The following is a 19,859-nucleotide window of genomic DNA, read 5'->3' on the forward strand; positions in this document are numbered from 1 at the left end:
GATTGTATTATCTGATAAAACAAAACTAACTAAACTATTACAACGAAATTAGCCTATTTTAGGGCTATTTCTGTGAAACCTAATAGAACATATTCAGGTATCATTAGAAAACCATCTGGCAAAAGCAATGCCTCTGCTCAAGGATGTGATTTTCAAGTATACAACACTTTGTTTCTTTAAAAAAAAAAAAGTTACGAAGGCTACCCTGCATCATGGTGCTGTTATCGTGGATCAACTAAGTGGTATGTTATGTTGTTGTTTTCCCATTGGTGTATTACAGGGGCTACTCCCATACATACTGTTACCTGTTTCTGGTATGTAATAATCTTGTATGTCACATTTAGGTAAATTAGTGTGAAAAACATCTTGCATACACATTGTCTTCCAAATGAACTATCCCAACATAAGGTCTCAAATGTCCTGTACATTACATGATACATGTTAGACGCTTTTATCCAAAGCGATTTATATACTCAATACTGTGGGCAATCCCCACAGGAACAATTTGGGGTGAAGTGTCTTCCCCAGGGACACAACGACATGCTGACTGCAGTGGTGTTTGAATCTGTGCCCCCTGATCCGAACACATACCGTTGTGCCACACGACTCCTATAGATTGTTGTTGTTTACTTGTTACAGTTTAGGAGACGGGGAAGGTCCTAGACCTACGAGGCATCTCACAAAGTAGGCGAGTCACCTCAGTAAGCAGACCTTTGCCCCTTCAAAAATTCTTCTCGTTATGTTTACGAGGACACGGGCGTCACCCCGCGTCGTTATTTTCCTTACTCATCAGTTTAAGGCATAAGTAATCAATCGTCGAAGACGGGACTAAACACAATGCCCGGGTGTTCTGGATCACGGTGTCAACCATTGCTCATTGGCAACATATTATTTTCGCTTCCACCAACAGCTCATTGTGTGTGTTAGTAATGTGTGTGAATTGATTGTGTTCATTTCATGTTTTAAAGACAGTGAAGTATATTTATTGCACATAACAATCCACATTTTTTGTGACAATATCGCGCAAAGGCTCATGGGTAGTGAAACCATTATCTCATTTGCTGTCAGTCAAGAGCAATCAATCGCAGAATATTCTTTTATCAAACGGGCAGTGGTTTTGCTGTGAAATCTTAATGCTCTTCCAATCAATTTACATTTAACAGTTATAAGTGAATACATGATCAGTAAATTATGATTTTAAATACAAAACAACTAAAGTGAGTTTCGAAAACCGTGTTCGCATTCTGGCCCAAATCGTTTACCGTAGCACCAGCGAAAATCGTATCCTATACGCATGCGCAGTGAGGCTGTGTTAGAAAATGGCAGACGTCTCCCTGGATGAAGTTATACGACAGCGCGGTATTAACCTTAAGGCACCAGCGAAACGGTAAGAAAACACATCCACGAGCTGATAAATATTTGTTTATCAAGGACAAGGAAGCTTGTAGTAACATTTCTTAAGCAATAACGTGAATTGAGAGCTTTTATTGTTGGTAAAATACCGCAAGCTAACAGTAAGCTAAAGGCTAGCTTGGCTACGATGTATATTTTAGCTTGAGGCCTTTTTCTCCGAAGCATTCACTGATAAATGTATAAAATATGAGCGGAGGTGTTAAGTAACTACGTACATTTGCAGCATACAAAGTAATTGAAACTAGCTGCACCGTTACTATCTTTGATAAAACATAATATATATATATATATATATCTATATATTATTATTATGAAATGGGCCAATTTGTATAATAAGTACTTTTACTTTTAAGTATATATTTGATGCCAATACCTTTGTACTTTTAATTGAGTAACCTTTTGCATGCAGGACTTTCACTTGAAACAGAGTATTCCTACACTCTGGTATTTCTAATTGTACTCAAGATAGGAGTACTGGTCCCACCTCTGAATATGGGTAAATTCAGGAATATCCTACAAAACGTATTTAAGTCGCACCAACACAAACTCTTGTGACGAATTAGCTTGTCTTTGTAGCTTCATTCGCCAGGTGTAGCTAGCTTGCAAGCTAATATGAATCAAGCTAGCTTTTACTCTAGGTTAAACTAGGGTGGTGGCTTGTTCAGACAATTGTTTAAAACGTATACACACTGTCCTTCCTCCACTATTGTGTGAGCAAGTACAGAGGAATATATATATATATATACTCGAATTGTTTGTGCAAATAGCAGGGCCCGATATGACTGCTCTTAAATGTGTTTTCCCTTTCCTGGGTGACAAAACACATTCTTTCAGCATTCAAATACAAATGAAAACTCTTCTAATTTAAGTGTTACTTTCAAAATATTGAACTTTTCACATGAGTGTTCATGAACTTTCAAATGTTGAATAAAGCCCTGTCTTCAGAATCCTGGTGGGTTTTGCTTGAACATTGATTAAGTTAAATAAACTCTTGTCTTTCTGTGTGTCAGACCAATGTTTGGAAGAGGTGCAGGAGCGGTTGGCAAAAGCTTTGATGCTCGCCAGAAGATTGGGGCTAATGATGTCCGACAGCGGCTTGGACCAGGAGCAGGTAATGGCATCATTGGCTGAAATCCCATGCCTTTTTATGTTGACTAAAAAAACAAATCAAGTTTAGAGGATTTATACGTCTTTCGCTCCTAATTTTCAACATTTGATCCCTCAGGATTTCAAGTGAAAGATGCCAGGGAGAAGCTGGTTCAGAAGGATGCTCGCTTTAAAATCCGTGGCAGGGGAGGAGCAGGAGGAGGAGGGGGGGTGCAGGATGCTCGGCAGATGATCAACTCACGCAAACAGGGCCCAAATCTGTTCGCTGTCCCTGCACAGACAATGCCAAAGATGGCAGTAACACAACATCTGCAGGGCCAGACATTTGTGCCACAGATGCAGATACAAAGCAACTATAATCTGGTCGGTCTGAACTCGAGGCAGTTTAACCCGACTGCACAAGGACTTGGTTTGAGGGGCAGCGCGTCGCCACAGCTGAGCACTAATAAGAGAGTGATGGATGCTCGGGATAGACTGAGCCTCAAGAGGAACATTGGAGGGACACCGACACAGGCAGATTTTGAACACCCCCTCAAAATAACCAAGACCATCCAGGTAAGTGACTCTCTTCTTAGAATCAAACGGCTTTCTCTCTCGTCGTTTCCCTTCTTTCTGTGCATTGTTTCAATGGGCTAGTGTACTCTGATAGGAAATGTGTATTTAAAAGCAAGCTGTTTATGACACCAAACCAAGTGATATAGGCCGATTGTGTGACAAGTGAGACAGCTTGCATGGACTTGATGAAGTGTAGAAGCACACCGACATGCTGTGTTCTAATATTGGATGCCTTTTATTTACAGCAACGTCCAATGGGAGTCGGATTGTCAAGTGGAATACGGTCAAATACACAGGTAGAGTGTTTTTCTTTGCATATTTTAAGAACATTTCTGAAAGAGAGTCGTGACTAAGATTGATAAACATAGTATTCAAATGTTTGTTGTCTCCCACAGCCTCTCTCAGATGAGCATGATGGCCCCCACAATAAACAAGTAAAGATGGCTACAGCTAATCATATGCTCAAGTCACGGGTAAGAGCTGCACTCGGTCTGAATCGGCACACTGACCAAATGAATGATTGTGTTTTTGCTCCATGAGTGTCTGTCTCCTGTTTGAAATGAACTTCCTCTCCTTCACACAGCCTGGAACAATGGGCTCCACATTCTCCATGTCGGGTCCGATCACCAAGGTGGTTCAAAATGATTCGTACACGGCCCCCTCCCGCCCTCCTGCCCCCGTGGCCCCCACCCGACCGAACCCCAGCATGTCTGCCGGGCGGCCCTCAGCTGCCGCCCTAAAGCCCGTCTCCAGGACTCTGCAGCAGAGCTCCGCAGAAACCAGCCCCCCTGCTCTCGCCCCCCCACAGGTAAGCATTTATCAGTCTGCACACCATGCCTCTATGTGAGGGATACTGGAACAAACTCCCAGAAACCTGCAGGTCCGCTGCAACTCTGACTACTCCAGGCTGAAGACTTTTCTTTTTAAATATATTCAGTGTAATCTGCATTTGGCACGTGGCAAGACGTTAAAAGCTGTAGCTGTAATGATGGCAAACATGACTATCTTTGCATTTTGCACAACCTTACCACAGTGTTGCTCAGATTAATTGATGTCTGTCTTTTTTGTGCTTGATAATGAGATGTTATCTTTTTTCCAGCCAAGTTTCAGTCCTCTGGAAGGGACCAAAATTACGGTGAACAACCTGCACCCCCGCGTCACTGAGGAAGACATAGTGGTGAGTTCATCTCACTGACTGCCAATCACTTGTTGCTACATTTGCTATTGAGTAAAGTGCTGTAGTGCTTTGATCACTCTTTTAAAGTGCCTTTGTTCTCATCCGTTCGTCCTCAGGAACTGTTCTGCGTGTGTGGGGCTTTGAAGCGAGCACGGCTGGCGAAGGTGGGCGTGGCCGAGGTTGTGTTTGTGCGTAAAGATGACGCCGTTAGCGCATACAGGAAGTACAACAACCGCTGCCTGGACGGTGAGTGCCAGTAGCAAGGATGCACTTTAAATGGCTCTCTGGGTTTTCACTGGCTTCTGTCAATGACTAAAGGGTGGAGTTTTCTGACTTTCAGGGTTTCCGCGGGGCCTTAAAAAGTCTTACATGTGATAATCAGAATTGAAGGCCTTAAAAAGATCTTAAATATGATAAAAAAAAAATAAGAAAAGTCTTAAATATGATTTTAGAAGGTCCTAAAAATGATGGGATTTGAAAGGCACTTCTGTGTTGCGATCGCGTCTAAATGTGTTTTGGGGGAAATGTCCGGGCTGCAAAGTAACCAGTACGGTAAGAGCCTTTCAGTTCCCCCCAACAATCTGTATTGAAATAAATCAACATGGAGCATCACTCACTTTGTTTCCCCCGGCCCCTTATCGGAGAACACCCAACTAGTAACCTAGCAACCAAGCTTCAGCTAGCAGCAGTCAGAAATGAGGTATCTTCGAATCTACTTACAAATAAATATGGGGAGGTTTAAGTTCAACCGTATTTTGTTGGAAAACATTGAATTTAGTGCTTGGTTGAAACCAGTGATGGGGAACGTGTGTGTCGCCCGCTGCAGCTTTTGCAGAGAAAATTAGCGTTTTGTTAGCTAGTGCAGCAGCTCCCACAACAACACCGGGGGACCTCCGGGCGACGTTTGGGTCTACGTCAACACTAAAAGCGGAGGTGCTGTGGACGCTAAATACTGTAGCTAAACACCAATCATACAACCGCATGAAGGCAGCAGAGCTCTGACTATAGCTCTTGTCACTCACACACACACACACACACACACACACACACAGAACATGAATACATTTAATTTGTAAGTAATTATGGGACGTATTTCTTCTTTCCTAGCAATTTTCCTTCATACTTTCTTGCCGTGAAATAGGTCTTAAATTCTATTCAAAGTGGTCTTAAAAGGTCTTAAATTTGAGTTGGTGAAACCTGCAGGAACCCCGTACTTAGTATCACGGAGACTGCCATCATCAAGCTTTATAGAGTTCGAACATGTTCTTATCTTGTCTTCTTGTCCTCCCTCAGGTCAACCCATGAAGTGTAACCTCCATATTCAGGGCAATGTCATCACTTCTGATCAGCCCATTCTATTGTAAGTGAGCCCACCGGCTTCATTTGTTCATTGATCTGTACTTACTTCACATGCTCCGTTTCCTCTGCACTCGATCTTAACTCAATCTAAACGACTCGTATGTTTTCATTATCAAGAAAAGTGACATTGCTTCTACTTAATTTGCAAATACTTGTTGTACATTGAGCCGCCTGTGATGAGGCAATTACTCGGACCCCATTTTGTATTTAGGTTATTCAGTCTAATCGGTGGCCATTCTGTTTCCAAGTTGGCCACTCCAATACGGTTTGATTAAAGTAAATAATGTCATCACCTTTAGCTTCAGGGAAATGTGAACGGCATTGGCTACAGTGTAAGAATGTAAGGCTCATTGCATTGCAACTGTCACTGCATTTTTTTAAACAAAGTTGATGATGCCGGTCAGCGTGTCGGGACATTTCAACATCCCTGGACAAATGAGAGAAATGAATCAAACAGTAGAGCTTAAAACCAACTGATATGAAAGCATGTATGTGTTATTGAAAAGTAGGCTTTCAAATAGATCCTGTCACTACACTCCTGCATAACGCTAAAAACAAATAAATACTAGGCAAAGAAAGCCTACATATTGTCATCTACATTTGAACAGAATAAAAATGTGTAAGATATACTTTATTGATCACAGACTGGGAAAATAAGAGTAGGGGTGGGCGATATTGAAAAATATAATATCACGATATTTTTCAAGCAGATAGACGATATTTATCATGATATTTTTTCATGTTGGTTATTATGGTTATTTGTCAAGTTACTTAACAGCACAACCACCTACAAGGTAACACAAACTAAAATAAAAAGGAGGAACAGACCAAAATACCATCAAGCTGGTTTTAATTCTGCAGTGAATCCCTGAATGAACAATTCAACAGCAATGTTGATATGGCTTCCTCCGTGTTCAAGTAGGTAGGCCTACACCCTACACAACAAACGTTAACACTGGTTTATTCACCAAGTAAAGTGCACTCTCTTGCTAAATAAAATAAAATATTCAAGGCACAGTTTCTCAGTATAAAAATTCACTTTCTGTTTTAGGTAGCACTGGCCGTGATGTAACATCAATACACCTGAAAAGGAGAGTAAAACATAACTAAGTAAAACATCAATGAGGAAAAGTCAGTGCCAATTAAAATGTAAAATTTAGACTTGAACTGCAATCAAAGACTTTAACATAACTGAACATCTGTTTCCAAAGGGAAAAACAATATAAATAGCTTATTGATAAAATAAAATATAAGCCAACAGAATCAACCAAGAAAATAAATGAAGTGCAATACTGTCTGAATCCTGACTAGACAGCTTGGGTTTTACTAACCGTTATCAGTATTTAGTTACTTCGGCATCATTTTGAAACGTGTATTACAATGAAATCACGGTCAAATAGGTTAATTTGGTCGTAGTTGGTTTCCACCACAGTATTTACATGGATATAAGCCCCACCCCCTCTCCAGCGTCCTGTTTGAATGACAGGAGTAAACACAGCTGACAGCCGCGGTGAAACTCCAGGGGCACGCAGGCCATGGTGGCCGTAGGACGTACAATTATTTTCGGGGCTTCGCGGCCAGACCGGCCGTCATGGCCGCCGTGAAAATCCTACCCTGGTGCACTATCACGATAGATATGATATCTCTGAAAAGGCATATCGTGGAGACCTAATATCGTCTCGACGATATATATCGTCATATCGCCCACCCCTAAGTAGAAACATCTCAAAAGAGAAAATAAAAACGGAACTAAAAAGAAAATCTATACAAGTTGACCGTGAAAGATAACAATCTGTACACTCTCTGACAAATAAACACTATCAGAGGCTAAACCAACATACATGTAGGCAAGTTTATTTATACAGCACTGTCAACACAAGGCAATTCTAAGTGCTTTACAAAAATGAAAGACATTAGGAGCATAACATTTGTAGGCCTGTACCACCTCATACCAGTTTAATAACCAGCTGACAGAAACACTATATGCAGGGTTCCCGCGGGGTCTTAAAAAGTCTTACATGTGATCATCAGAATTGAAGGCCTTAAAAAGGTCTTAAATCTGGTCAAAAAAATAAGAAAGGTCTTAAATATGATTTAGAAGGTCTTTGGGATATGAAATGTGCTTCTGTGTTGCGATCGCGTCTAAATGTGTTTTGGGGGAAATGTCCGGGCTGCAAAGTAACCTTATCGGAGAACACCCAGCTAGTAACCTAGCAACCAAGCTTCAGCTAGCAGCAGTCAGAAATGAGGTATCTTCGAATCTGCTTGCAAATAAATATGGGGAAGTTTAAGTTCAACCGTATTTGGTTGGAAAACATTGAATGTAGTGCTTGGTTGAAACCAGTGATGGCGAACGTGTGTGTAGCCCGCTGCAGCTTTTGCAGAGAAAATTAGCGTTTGTTTTGCTAATGTAGCGTTAGCTAGTGCAGCAGCTCCCACAACAACACCGGGGGACCTCCGGGCGACGTTTGGGTCTACGTCAACCCTAAAAGCGGAGGTGCTGTGGACGCTTTTAGTCATGAAGCATGAAGGCAGCAGAGCTCTGACTATAGCTCTTGTCACACACACACACTTTTTGTCTAACACAGTTCAATGACTGTTATGTTCAGTCATCGTTCTTATGTTGAACATGAATACATTTACTTTGTAAGTAATTATGGGACGTATTTCTTCTTTCATAGCAATTTTCCTTCATACTTTCTTGCCTTGAAATGGCTCTTAGATTCTATTCAAAGTGGTCTTAAAAAGGTCTTAAATTTGAGTTGGTGAAACCTGCAGGAACCCTGTATATGGGTTATATATAAATGTATGTCTTTTTGTGCTCTTCCAGGAGGCTCAGTGACACCCCGGGCGCCAGCAGCAGCGGCACAAAGAAAGACGGCCTCCCCCCCTCCCTCATGTCTCGCACCGCGGGACAGCGAGCCTCCTCTCAGCCGACCCCCGAAGTGGATCCTCAGACGATCCTCAAAGCTCTGTTCAAGTCCACCTCTCAGTCCAGCTCCTCCAGCGAGAGCCCCAGCGCACAGGCCACCGCCTTCCGCATCAAGATATAGATCCAGTGTCTGTTCATTCACACATTACTGCTTTCTCAGTGTTCTCGTACAAACGCCCACATTCTACTCATGCGAAACAGGTTTTTACACATTTGATAAACGTGACTTCTCCAGACGGGACATTTTGTGGATGCGCAACATGATGATGACGATGATATTTGTTCTTGATTAGTGGAAGGGAAGGGTGATGTGATTTGTTGTTTAATCCAATGTCTTGGGGGATGCCAAATCATTATTATATTGGGATTTGTTTTCTGTCAATGCAATACCAGCCCATTTGGATACGTTTTTCTGAATACTAAATTAGGGATACATTTTGCGTAAGGCTCGTCCACACAGTTGCGTTCAGGTTTGTCTGTACCTTTTCTGAACAGAAAAGTAATCAGACATTCAATGTGGGTTAATCACTGATGTTCATAAAACGACAGGTTTTCCGTGAACCAGTTTTCAAACAGTCCTATTGTGTTTTATTTTTTATTTACCGTCTTTGTAGCATCGAGAATCCTGTGTGCTGCGTTTGTGATTGGTTTTACTTGGTTGTCCAGTAAAGAAAGCCGTATGCATATAATTCTTCCTAGTATACATTACACACGATTTTTGTTCAAAGATTGTAAATTACTTTCTGTTGCTTTCTTGGTATGTAAGTCTGGAGCGATCAGATCTGTCTGTGAAATGTCAGCATTAAATATCTAGCTTTGTAGATTGCTGTCTGAGTCTTTCCTGCCATGTGATGAAGGATGAAATGCATTCTTCTAGCTGTTCAATTTATATTTGTAGTTACAAAAAATGTAATACATCAACTTTAATATTACCATATAAAATGAAATAGCCACGAAAATGAGACCTATGCTATTGCCTAAAAATAGCATGATAGGTGACCTTTAATATTACTGTTTTTAGTTATGAGGTTAACTGGGAACTGGACTGTACTGATGTGCTCAACATTTCATAAATAAAATCATTCATCTTTAAAAACAAACGTGATATATCAATCAATCAAAACTTTATTACAGACTCGGGTCCAGATACAAGACATTACATATAATAAATGACATAGTTTAAGAATAATTGTAATCAGTGTCCTACAAAGAGACAACTATACCAATGTCTCCACAGCTGCGATTGGTAGCGTGTAGTACTAAACCTTATGTTCGATAAGGCCAAGAGGATTTCATTATCAGAGGAATTAAGCCGGCAAATACATTTATACATGAGATTTCTTAAAACAGCTTGTAGAGTATTGACTCCTGCAGCCACAAACATTTCACTTGCACTAGACCAGGGGTGTCAAACTCAATTTCACCGAGGGCCACATTAGCATCATGGTTGCACTCAAAGGGCCGGTTGTAACTTTTAAGACTATATAAATATTTAATATATATTAAAATAATGTATTATATGACATTATTTTCTATGAATTGGATTATTATTGGATAGGGTAATAATTACCCTATCCAATAATAATTACTTTGTAACGCGTTACACCCAACTCTAAATTAACTTCATAATTAACTAGTCTGAAAGCAGAAATCCAGGGCAAATAATTGCAAGTCTCTTCAGTGCGCATGTCACAAAACGAGATGCATTGTGGGACATGTAGTTTATGGGCAACGTGCTTCTGTAAATCGGCATGTAACCGTATAATAAACGTATGATATTCTTTGCAAGCTCTTGCTTGACAAATGCCATTCTAATCCAAGCACCTTTCAAATTGCAGCTTAATAAAATGTTTTAAAGAGGATCTATATTTGTGTCTGCACTGCAGTCCTAAGGCAACTTTCTAATGTTAAGAAAGTCTTCAATGTTCTTACCTAATTTGATATAAAGTCATATGATCATAATTACAAAAATACTGTTGTTTTATATTTCTGTAAATATGGTCATATAACTGTATTTTAAAACCCAGTGTATTTAAGCTCTTAAAAACCTATTTGGGCTGGGTGTCGCTCTAGCTTAGGGCCAATAGGAGACCTTGATGCATTCTTTCCCCTCCTCCTCATTAGCATTCTGTGCAACTATTGTGACTAGTGCACATTTGGGATCCACTAGTACTACTAGTGAACATTTTAAGCCTCACTAGTTCACTAGTTGAATTTAAATGTATCTCACTAGTTAACTAGTAAAGGGCAAAGGGTTCACTAGTTAACATGTAGACGTGTTGAGCCCCACTAGTTAACTAGTAAGGTCAAAAGAGGTGTCAACTAGTTAACTAGTGAACCTTTTGCCTTTACTAGTTAACTAGTGAGTGATTCTGGGTGCTACTAGTTAACTAGTGCAGACAAATGTATGCCACTATAGTTAACTCGTTATGCTTCTTTTTTGTAACTAGTTAACATGTCAGAGCTTTTGCAGCGCACTAGTTGACTTTTAGTGTCACTAGTACGCTCGGCTCAGAGGGTCACTAGTTCATCAAAAAGCTTACAAGTTGGGACTGTGGGACAAGTGCTGCTCCTGGCGTCACTAGTAAGGCTTATGTGCTAACTAGTCGGACAAAAGTGCCACTAGTTGCTGAGTGAGTGTAATGTTTTATTCAACTAAAGCAGGGTGCCAAACTAGTTTGACCATCCAACAAGTGAAATCAAAGAGCCAACTAGTGTAGGCAGCTGCCATGTGATATCAAGGATATGGAATAAATAATCAAATGGCTTGCCATACCACCAGTCCGCCCCTGGGTCTCTTCAGCAATATTCTCATGGCATCATAAGCTACTTGAAGTTTCCGTAAAGTTGCTTTTCTGTAGTTACTATAGTTTCAGCAGCAGATCATTTCCTATTTTTGGTAAAATATGTATGATTGCCCCTGAAATGGTAATACAGTTGTATTTGGTTTGGCATTTTCATGTAAAAAATTATAAGTGTTTATTGATTTAAAATGTTTTAATAAGAAGTGGTTGATGCTTTTATTCATTAGAAGTATTTATTTTATTATTTTAAAACACTTTATTTTTCGCTACGCACTTCGTTTTAATTCTACTTCCGGTGTGAGAGGTTATTCCAAAATGGCGCCGTCCAAGAAGAAACATGCTAGTAACCAGGCTTGTGTTATTCCTGGTGGATTTACAGGTATTTATCATCACAATTCATTATATTATTATCAGATTTCCCCTAAAATAGTGATTGCATCTCTGACTCGAAGTGTTCTTGCCGTTTTACACGGTTTGAGTGTGTATTACACGTTCGTCTGTTTGCCTGTTGATACAGAGTTACTGTCTAATTGTATTGGCTTTAATTTAACTTTCCTGTGTCTCTTCTCAGTGTTGCCTGTACAGTTCAATTCAGACAGTGTTGCTCAACACAAGCTGTACGTGAAGGAGCACAAAGTCCGGTCAGACCGGAGCTCACACAGACCGATGGACCGGACGCTGTTTGTGCTCAACATCCCTCCATACTGCTCAGAGGTATTATAGAAACAGTGTGCAACGTTTTAACAAACAATGTGTGCTTCAGAGGTGGGAGAAGTACTCAGATCTTGTACTTGAGTAAAAGTAGAAGTACCAGAGTGTAGGGATACTATGTTACAATAAAAGTCCTGCATTCAAAATGTTACTCAAGTAAAAGTAGAAAAGTATTAGCATCAAAATATACTCAAAGTACCTCAAGTAAAAGTAGTCATTGTGCAGATTGGTCCATTTCAGAATACTACATATGTCTAATATCTAATTATTGATCATTAATGTGTTATCAAAGCTGGTATAGGTTGAACTAATTTGTATTATTCTATTCAATGCTGTTTAGTTTGTCAATTTTCTCCAGGTGTAACAACTCTTACTAAGTGATAACTGTGTTTTATACTATTATTAGTCCAAATCTGCAAAGTGACTTAAGGTATTAAATACATTTAGTGTAGTAAAAGTACAATATTGAACTCAATACTGACTTGTAGTGGAGTAAATGTAATTACTTTACACCACTCTCTGCTTTTAGATGATTTCTTAATATGAAAATGTATTATCCTTTAAATAAAGTCTTTCTTGCGATGCTACCGTCTGTGTTTCAGGATGTTGCCAAACAGATGTTCTCTCAGTTCGGTTCTGTTCAGTCCGTGGAGCTGATGGACCACCCGGGTACATCACCTCAGGACTCTGGACCCAAGTTGTCCAAGATCTTCAGACCAGCTGCCAAACAGGTCAGCTGCTCTTTCTGCTCTAATGAGATAACATCCACCATCATATACGGCATTTTTAAGGGTAATTATGTGGCTGAAACATGCTCTCTATTGATACCAGGACAGCAGAAAGACTACATATCTTCTGTTTGCCGACGGAAAACCCTCCCATTCCTCTGCACTGTGGCCAATGATAACTGTTACGCCCCTCTCTAGGGGTAGAGAGGACCAACACACACCAGTTGGAATTGGTAATAGTTACAAGGGTTTATTATAATTAAATAGTGGTGACAAAATAAAAAGGCATACATCCTGGCACAAACAAAGTGCCAAATACGGATTGTTTAACAATCAACAACAAGAGAACTCCAAAAGTGAGTTTTACAGATTATACAGCGTAATAAGTATTACCCAAAAAGGGAAACAAAACCTCGCGTTAAACGAGGTACAAGTAACTGAAAAGGCTGCACAAAAACACAGCTGCTGCTAATCGACGGGCGCTAACCGCTAAGCGTCCCTGGGTCCTATTTACACAATCGTACCACAGTACCTAACTAAACACTCGTTCAACACGCTGCTAAACAGTACAACTTTAACACAGGACACAAAAGCACTAAACGTCAACCAAACGAATAAAGTACACTAGAGGCGTCTGTCCCACATCACAGAGCCTCCAGAGTGGTAGTTGTCCTCAGGCTTTGTAGTCATCTGCAGCAGGTGTGCGCCGGCTGTGCGCTGCGATTGGAGCGCGTCGGGCCGGCATGCTCCAATCACAATCCCCAGGAGGCGGACCAGGAAATGGGCAGCCAATGATGTCAGGGCTACCGCACAGCTCATTTACATATCACACGCACCGCTGAAAACACTCAGACAGATGACTGAGCAGATAGAAAACAGAGTCCGCAACAATAACAAACACATACAAAAAGCATCTCTTAGCTATGTAGCATTTGGCTCTTTTGAAGACAATGCAGTCGCACTTAAAATAGTTTCTCATTGAAAGCTGGATACTTTTTGTTCCGTTTATCTCCATGGTTGATTGCATGTATTGTAAGTGACTTTGGTTAAAAGCATCAGCTGAATTCAAATTAAATGTTTTGTTTGTTCCTTCCAGGGTTTCAAAGTGGGCTACGTTGTGTTTGAAAACTCCTCCAGTATAGCAGCAGCTAAATCACACCCTCATAATGTTCCTCTGGTGGTCTGCACAGAGAAGTGTCTGGTGAAGACAGGAACACAGAGTGAGTGCTACTGTATTTAAATATCATTTAATTTCATGTTTTATTTTATTTTTGATATGCACTTTTAATTGCCTTGTGTTGAAATGTGCTGTATACATGACCTCGTTTCGCCTCACTGTGATGAATGTAACGGCAACTAACTTTTATTTTCAGTACCTATTAACCTGGTATTATCTAGATTTAATTATTTGGTCTATAAAATGTCCAAAAATAGTGAAAATGTTAATCCCAGTTTCCAAAAGCCTGTCTTAAGGTTGTCTTGTTCTGTCTTTCCAAAACCCACAGATATTGAGTTTGATATCGAAACAGAGAAAAGCAGGACATTTGGTTTTGAGGCTGAAAGCAGCGGTTTGTGCATGAGCAATGACTTCAAGGATTAATCAAATTAGATCTTTAGTTGAACACAAAGTTCTTGGTTAACCAATCTTTGCAGGTGTAATTAATCAGTTTATTAATAGGGCGGTTTGCGTTGCATTTCCATTTTTTATAATAAGTCTAGTACAATATCCGTGTTTATCGAGCACATTTAAACACAAATAAAATCCACCTCTTCACTCATTGCTTTTATTTGTTTCTCTTGTTTACACCAGAATGGATTCAGCAGTACACAGAATCTTTCATTCGTACGGATAACCTGCAAAAAATAGTCGACTCCTTCATGGAGGGCTACGACAAACGGAAAAAGGAGGTGAGAAATCTGCAGCTCATAGTGTCTCAATCCCATCTATCCAACATGTGGACTTTAAGATGTGTTTTCTGTGTCTTAGGAAGAGGAGAAGCAGAAGGAGGAGGCCAAGCAGCAACAGGAGGATGAGGAGGGCTGGGTGAAAGTCACCAGAGGAACGAAGGCCCGCCCCCACAGCGAAGCAGCCAATAAGAAGACTCTGCAGGCGGTGATCAGGAAGAACAAGAGGAAGGAGCTCATGAACTTCTACACCTGGCAGCACAGAAACACCCAGAAAGAACGTAAGTAGACAACGATACTCTACCTGCCGACTGTCGTAGGAGATAAAGAAGCTTTTCACAATAAAATGCCTTGTTGGGGCTAACTATGTATATTCTTTATTTGTTTTTCAGATATTGCTGAACTAAGGAAAAAGTTTGAGGAGGACAAACAGAAAATAGCTCTCCTGAGGGTGCAGAGAAAGTTCAAACCTTACTGAATCAACTTCCTTTCATTCCTCGTTTCACTGCTTTAGTGTGTTTTAGTTACTTTATAACCTGGAGCATTTCTTTGTCAATAAACTATTAAACTGACTGACTTATTTTCATCGTAATTGAATTAGTGGCACCTCACAGGAGAAGAATTACATTTAGGAAATAATAGGTACTTTTACCCGTACTTTTCCCGTTTAGTTCCGATAGTTCCTGGGATTTTGCGTTCACACCAAAAAGAGAACTTAGTTCATGAGAACTTTTACCCCCTTTTCAGTGCCTGCTAGAGAGGTGGTGCTATCCTGGGGAGGAAAAAGTTCCAATTTCTGATTGGCTGGGCGAATTGCAAACCACGCCCCGTGAAACTGAAAAGTTTTTTGAAGCCGCCATTGTATTTGCTGGCATTATTAGCATTAGCCCCGCGCACCAACGGAGAGAGACTAACTTATGGCAACACAAAAGAAAACATGGGAGCGGTGGAGATGAGGTGTCGGCGTTCTGGCGATTTAGTCGGAAGGCTCCAACTCCGGGGACTCCGGGTGGCAGTATACGCCGTGAAGTGGTTTGCGGCCTGCCAGTAAACCCAAAGCAGAAGAAGAAGAAGTGACGTCAGCGGCTTCATTTGACTAATCTTCCTTCAGGGAACTTATTCCGGTGTGAACGTGATCTGCTCTTAGGCTGCGTTTCACTTCTCTTATTTTTTATTTCCTCGCTCTCGGTCTCACCGGAATTTGATTTGTCTGCGCCATCTTGAGTAGCGTCCCAATGGCCTTATTTTTGCCGGAGGACCGAGGAGCGATAACCGAGGAACCACCAGACCATCCTTCGATGAAATCCTCAGACACTCGCCCCGCCCCCTTACTGTGTATCGTTCACTGATTGGACGAGGCAGTGCATGCACTGATCTGATGCTTCTTGACATGAGAGCAGTTTCCCAGCGGAGTGAAGAAAATACATGAACCTCACGGGAGTCACTCAGTTTATATCGTTTTGTTTCATTTAGTTACAAATATGTGATATATCTGAACAACAAAGTGGTCAAATCATTTTATTCATTTTTTGGAAACATTTTCATGATCGTTTTTTTTCGTTTTACATTTATTGTCATTTCCATTCAGTCAGTCATTCAGTGCTATTAAAATGTTAATTTGCTACATATCCAAACAAAGTGTGCAATCCAATGAATGTTAATCTAACTGGGTTTTGATAGATATCTCTTTTTCTTCTCTCAATTATTTTATTTCTATTGTGCACTCTAATCAATATTAATCCAACTAATGTTCGTTTATACATTTTAAGAATGGCGTTTATCTTTTTTGAGAATGAGTTCTTATTTGATTTTATTTATTTGGGTCTACAACAGATGATACAAATGTTTGTGTCAGTAAATGTGTGCTAACAGAGGCGGGGGTGTTTGTGAAAATAACAGGGACAGAGCTGCTGTCAGACGATCAGCTGTGCGGCGTCATCACAAACGGACGTCGCTTCACGTGACGCTCCGGAGGAAAGGACGTCCCATTGCTCTTAAAACTCATTTCCCTGCTTCTCGTGGTTTCCTTAGAGGTTTCTCAATACTCTAATTTCCCCTCCTTGACTCCTATTCTCGATACTTAGTCCCGCCCACAGGAGATGCGAGCGGAGGACTGAGGAGGGGAACCGAGGAAAGAGGAGGGGAAGCAGCAGGTGGTGAGAGAAATGAGAACTCGGCTGAAGTCGAATAGTCCATTTAACTTAGGAACCTTCCTAACGGAGTGAAATGACCCGGAAGTCCCTCAGTGGCAGCTATGATAAGTGCCGTTCGAATTCTCTAGAATGATAGGAAAGGAGGTTTCAAACTTCCTTTATAACCTCCTTTAGCTTAGGAACCACTTGACCTCCCTTACCGAAAGGAGAGGAGAAAATGCTGCCCCACAATGCCTTGCAGCCGCAGCATTTGCGTCACACAACAGTCGGCCCGGCCGTTCACGGAAACAACCGATTATGACGGAGAAATTATATCATGAAAGTTACGGTGCTTATTAAGCATTTTAAAACGTATGTGGTAAGTTACAAAGTGCTTTGTTTTGAACGTTCATCAGTATTATAATCAAAAAGAGAAATATGAACGTTAGTTTTTACTGAAATGATCAAATAAAGTCAACATTTCACAGTCTTTACTGAGCTGTGTGGGGTTTGTTCAATTTTTAAAAGATATTTGAATGGTGATATACACAGTGATAGATGTTAAGGACTAACGTTTATAATAAATGCATTTGTATTGATTTTAAGATATTTTCATAGTTCATACAATCATACGTATTGGGATCATTAGGGCCTGAGCACATAGTGCAAAGACCTATTGAAATCGTCAGTATTATTATTCTTCTGTTACCGGTTCTGCACTTTCGACCTGTTTTTGAGGGGGTTACGACACTATTCATGTAGCGAAATTTGGCAACGCCGCCAGGACCGGTGAAAATGTTAACATTCTGGATTCGATGGGAGAAAATGTTTCAACTTGCTCTCTAGTGCCACCTGTGTAAATTCAGTGTTTCGAAAAATTTACAAAGTCGCAGCGTAAGTCTGACGGACCTGAAATTTTGCACACTTATCCGGGTGGAGCAGCTCTACATATTATCCTCTCATATCCCGAAGCTCCGCCTACTTTGATTTTTTTTAAATTAGCATAATGTGAAAAACATTGAAATATTAACTTAAATTCCAATTTCTTGATTTTCCAAACCAAACTTAGTGCACAGCATCAATGGAGGGGCAGACACATTACCGTACAAAATAAGCACGAGGTGTGGAAAAATGTGGCCGACATCAATCAAAACGTATTAGCAAAAGGGTGTGGCCTACACATAAATGCTCACAATTCATCCAAAATGTATCCAAATATCACAGATTTCGGTGGATAGGTTCAGTGTGTCTTGGGGAATAGGCACAACAAACAATGTTCATTTCGAACAATAGGGGGCGCCAAAAACACAACTAATTAATATCTCAAGAACCGATGGACTAAAAAAATATATATTGTCATAGACATACTGGCAGGGTGAGTATAAACTGAGATTTAAAGGGTCGCAACCAATGAAAAATGTGGGCGTGTCCTATTCAGTTTTTTCTCGAAATCGAAGGGTTCAAAAATGTACCGAGCCATAAGTAGGGGAGAAAATGAGTTACGGCCTTTCAATTCGGAACGCATGTCACAGCCCACAACCTTTTCCAGACTGTAGAAAAAAATCTGACGTTTTAGCAAATATGTCTCAGTAGCGCCCCCTAATGTGTGGTAGTCAAATATAGTTTCTTCGAACTACCCGAAACTTGGCACAGAGATTCCTCATGGAAATGCGGACATATTTCAAAATGGCTTCCATTATCTCCGCCCCCCATGAAGTCGGCCATTTTGAAATATGTCCATTTTAAGCGCATTTTCGAATACTTGTCCTAGGAAAATGATCGGAAAGATTTCAAACCAGGACAAGATCAGCCCATATCCAATGTGATGCTAAATTGCGAATGAATAGTCGACTGCTCAAACGGGGAGCTCGTAAGCTAACGGAACATGTACCAATTTTGACGATTTAAATGCCACAAAATCGCTAAAATGACTTTCGGACGCAAAACTTGGAACACACGTCACAACCCACGTCTTTTTCCAGACTGTACAACATTTTTTTACATTTTTGTACACCAGCTCAGTAGCGCCCCCTATTGTGCGATAGTCACATATAGTTTCTCCAAACTACCCCAATCTAGCCACAGACATTACTGATGGAATTGCGGACATATTTCAAAATAGCTTCCATTAGCCCCGCCCCCCAGAAAGTCGGCCATTTTGAAAAATCTGTGTTATTCATGCATTTTAAGCGCTTTTTCGCAAACACCTCCTCGGGAAAAGATCGGGAAAATTCCAGTCCAGGACAAGTTAAGCCCATATCCAATATCATGTTAAATTGCGAATAAAATAGTTGCTAGCTCAATCGGGGCGAACGTAAGCTAACAGAGAATGTACCATTTTTGACGATTTACATGTCTCAAATGACTCCAAACTACTCGCATATAGTTTTCCAGATATTCACGAAACGCTGTATACACATTACTATTATGATGGCACACAAATTTACCAGCAACAGCTCTGCTTATTAATTTCCCACATTAACCATAAACACCCAATACATATAAAACTCCTAAACAATGTATGGTGAAATGTTTTCCATCTTTGTTTTTCTATCTACGACTACAAACAGTATTTCCACTACAAGCACAACAGTAACACATCTTTCTATGCAATACAATAGAACAGTATGTGTTCACAGCCAATCCATGATTTAATGAGTATTTCCTTTGTGCCAAGAGCTGATTTAGTATATTGCATCAACGACCTTTTCAATTAAATTGACAATTCTTTTGTGTAATTAATAGTGTGTGAAACCAGGCAGAGTGAGTGACATGGTGTTCATTTCCACTATGCCAAAGCAGTTTACAGTTGCTGACGGTGTAAGGTAATATATATTGTCCTAAGTAATTGTATGTAGCTGTGTTCAAAGGAGTACACGTTACAAGGCCGTGCGGGGGGAGCTGCCAGACCCAGATGTCCTCAAAGTCAGCGAGGTATACAAGGACCTCTCAGCAGACATCTCACCACGAAAAAAAACGAATGGCTCACTACTCAACTCAATCTTGTGCACAGAGCCTATAGAACACATAATTTAA

General features: G+C 40.5%; 2 protein-coding genes and 1 non-coding gene across 3 annotated transcripts; 2 read left to right on the forward strand and 1 right to left on the reverse strand.

Annotated features, from left to right (window-relative positions):
• Positions 1–649: 649 nt before the first annotated feature.
• On the reverse strand, positions 650–803 carry LOC117451780 (U12 minor spliceosomal RNA). Its single transcript, XR_004552700.1, has one exon. It is a non-coding gene; the product is annotated as a U12 minor spliceosomal RNA (small nuclear RNA).
• A 474-nt stretch (positions 804–1,277) lies between these two features.
• On the forward strand, positions 1,278–9,364 carry poldip3 (polymerase (DNA-directed), delta interacting protein 3). The gene is made up of 10 exons (XM_034089647.2): positions 1,278–1,387; positions 2,424–2,524; positions 2,639–3,075; positions 3,321–3,371; positions 3,471–3,548; positions 3,659–3,883; positions 4,175–4,252; positions 4,369–4,498; positions 5,546–5,612; positions 8,442–9,364. Exons 1-10 carry the CDS (start codon positions 1,320–1,322, stop codon positions 8,662–8,664), a joined length of 1,458 nt encoding a protein of 485 aa, XP_033945538.1. The 5' UTR covers positions 1,278–1,319; the 3' UTR covers positions 8,665–9,364.
• Positions 9,365–11,641: 2,277 nt separating this feature from the next.
• rrp7a (ribosomal RNA processing 7 homolog A) lies at positions 11,642–15,263 on the forward strand. The gene is made up of 7 exons (XM_034089472.2): positions 11,642–11,726; positions 11,919–12,061; positions 12,661–12,789; positions 13,883–14,006; positions 14,597–14,694; positions 14,774–14,972; positions 15,084–15,263. Exons 1-7 carry the CDS (start codon positions 11,663–11,665, stop codon positions 15,167–15,169), a joined length of 843 nt encoding a protein of 280 aa, XP_033945363.1. The 5' UTR covers positions 11,642–11,662; the 3' UTR covers positions 15,170–15,263.
• The last annotated feature ends 4,596 nt before the right edge of the window (positions 15,264–19,859 follow it).

This window comes from Pseudochaenichthys georgianus, chromosome 8, assembly GCF_902827115.2.
Source record: "Pseudochaenichthys georgianus chromosome 8, fPseGeo1.2, whole genome shotgun sequence".
Taxonomy (NCBI): Eukaryota; Metazoa; Chordata; class Actinopteri; order Perciformes; family Channichthyidae; genus Pseudochaenichthys; species Pseudochaenichthys georgianus.